Source organism: Ipomoea triloba, chromosome 10 (genome assembly GCF_003576645.1).
Source record: "Ipomoea triloba cultivar NCNSP0323 chromosome 10, ASM357664v1".
Classification (NCBI taxonomy): Eukaryota; Viridiplantae; Streptophyta; class Magnoliopsida; order Solanales; family Convolvulaceae; genus Ipomoea; species Ipomoea triloba.
This window is the reverse complement of record NC_044925.1, coordinates 29,797,088-29,799,670: the sequence shown is the minus strand read 5'-3', so window position 1 is coordinate 29,799,670 and position 2,583 is coordinate 29,797,088. Positions and strand designations below refer to the sequence as shown.

At 37.4% G+C, this 2,583-nt stretch overlaps 1 protein-coding gene across 1 annotated transcript in view; it reads left to right on the top strand.

Annotated features, from left to right (window-relative positions):
- Positions 1–2,583, top strand: part of LOC116033455 (WAT1-related protein At1g25270-like) — a 5,591-nt gene that overhangs the window by 1,189 nt on the left and 1,819 nt on the right. Inside the window, exons 2-7 of the mRNA XM_031276196.1 lie at positions 164–226; positions 904–1,020; positions 1,123–1,363; positions 1,698–1,856; positions 1,941–2,092; positions 2,494–2,575. Of these exons, the coding sequence (XP_031132056.1) occupies positions 164–226; positions 904–1,020; positions 1,123–1,363; positions 1,698–1,856; positions 1,941–2,092; positions 2,494–2,575 (814 nt within the window). The remainder of the gene's footprint in view (positions 1–163; positions 227–903; positions 1,021–1,122; positions 1,364–1,697; positions 1,857–1,940; positions 2,093–2,493; positions 2,576–2,583) is intronic.

Genomic DNA, 2,583 nt, shown 5'->3' with positions numbered 1-2,583 from the left:
ATATATATATATATATATATATATATATATATATATATATATATATATATATATATGGATTTTGGTGTGGTTCTGGCTTTCTGGGCATCGATTCAATTAATCATGGAAGTTTGTATTATGTCTCCTAATCTGTGTTGAATTTTGTGGATTATTGTGATTTCAGAAAAAAGAGGCCCAAGCTAACATGGACTATTCTGTTTCTGGCATTTCTCTGTGGACTGTTTGGGTGAGCTCTTCTTTCATTTTCTTTCATTTAATCCCTCTTTTCTCTCATCTTTGGTGTAACTGTACGTTTTTGCTTTTCATTCACGGGTTTTGTTGTTGTTCTTCTTCTTCTTTGCTGTGAACCAATTAAAGAGGAACACCCATCTGCTTTTCATATGCTCCTTGTGATACCTTTCCTCTAATTACATTGCTATAATTTCAGTAATGGAGTGATTAAATTAGGTGTGGATTGGGCAAACCCTGCCAAGTTGGTAAGGTTGTTTGCTTGGTAACCACAAGTTACAAGTTCAGCTCCCAACATTCTATTGGCTTTCTTGGTATGAGCCGGTCAGGGCAACTTAGGCTGGTTTACTTATGCCCTTTGACTGGTTTACTTCTGCCCTTAGGCTGGTTTACTTCCTTGTAATCTTTAGCCAGTTAGTTAGGGTCATAGGATAAACCCGTGATCCTTTGCCGGCTAAGATCATAGGGCGGGATCTACCCAGTATACCCTCGGTGGCTGCAGTTTCCCTTGTCACTCAAAAAAAAAAAAAAGAAGTGTGGATCTACTGAACTATGTGTAATATGAGTGGTAATTACTAATTAGACATGATGAATTAATTTTTGTATGGTGTAAAGATTATAACTGATGATGATCTGATCAAAGTGTTATCATTTTGTATTCTTTGATACCTGCAGAGGATCACTAGGGCAGAATTTGTATTTGAAGAGCTTGTCATATACTTCTGCAACCTATGCCACTGCCATATTTAATCTCATCCCTGGCATTACCTTCATTGTTGCGGTTATACTTGGGTATACATATCTTCCTATTCTAAACGCAACCTTTTTGCAAAAAGTATTCTGTTCAATCAGCTCGTTCTTGATGAAGATAATTGTGTATTGTGGTCGGTCTAGGTTGGAGAAGTTGGGTTTGAACACAGCAGCAGGCAAAGGAAAGGCGTTGGGGACAATGTTTGGCATTGGCGGGGCGATGCTCCTCACCTTTTACCAAGGACCGGAACTTCATTTATGGAGTACTAATATTCACCTACTGCATAAAACACCACCAAGCAAGGTCGTAAAAACCAATTATTTCTTGGGCACAGTTATAGCCTTGGCAGGATGTCTGTGCTATTCCTGCTGGTTGATTCTTCAGGTAAATCGTATATAAACTGAACATTCATGCTTGAAATTTCGATTACCACTCTCCCCTGCCTCTTAAATCAGTATCATTAGATTATAGCAATTGTATGTTGCATTATAGTACTTATGGTTCTTGATTGCTTAATTGCACCACATTGTATGTCAAGAACTTAAAATTCATCACTCCTTATAGTACTTATGCTTCTTGATTGCTTAATTGCACCACATTGTATGTCAAGAACTTAAAATTCATCACTCCTTATCTCCCGTTAGGTATATACTGTATTATTTTTTGGTTAGACCACGAGGTGTGCTGAGCAGACCTGTATACTGTATTATTGCAACAGGCTAAAGCAGCTGAGCGATATCCATGTGCATACTCATTTACTGCTCTAATGATGTCGATGGGAACAGTTCAATCGTTTGTGTATTCAGTTTGTACGGTAAGGGACTGGAACGAGTGGAAGTTGGGATGGAATGTCCGACTCTTTGTGGTTGCATACGCTGTAAGTCCTATTTGCAAGTACTTTTCCTCGATACATACAAGATTCAGAGCTGAAACAACATTTGTTATGTGATTATTGATGCAGGGGATTGTCGGTTCTGGATTGATGTTCTCTCTGATTGCATGGTGTGTACGCAAGAAAGGTCCGGTATTCGTCTCGATCTTCAATCCGTTAATGCTGATCATGGTGGCAATAGCAGGATCTTTGTTCTTGGATGAGAAGATACACTTGGGAACGTACGTATTATCTCAACCTTCGTTACTAAATGTTATTACCTTCTCTGCAGATTCCACTCTTAGCTTGCATTTGAATTGCCATGAACCATCATTTTTCTGACAGATTATAAACTAAACTTCAGAATTATATTCATTGATAAACATATACTGATATCAAACCATCATTTTTCTGTCAGATTATAAACTAAACTTCAGTATTGTATTCATCTATAAACATATACTGTACTGATATTGAACCATCATTTTTCTGACAGGTTAGAAACTAAACTTCATATACTGATATCGAACTTAACCATCATTTTTCTGACAGATTATAAACTAAACTTCAGTGTTATATTCATCGATAAACATATATATGCTGATATATAATGGCACTGTTTTTTCATACGTTTTTACCTCAGTTTGCTTGGAGGGGGACTAATTGTGATAGGAGTTTACGTTGTATTGTGGGGGAAAGGGAAAGAGGTAGAAGTGAGCCAATTGGTACTGGA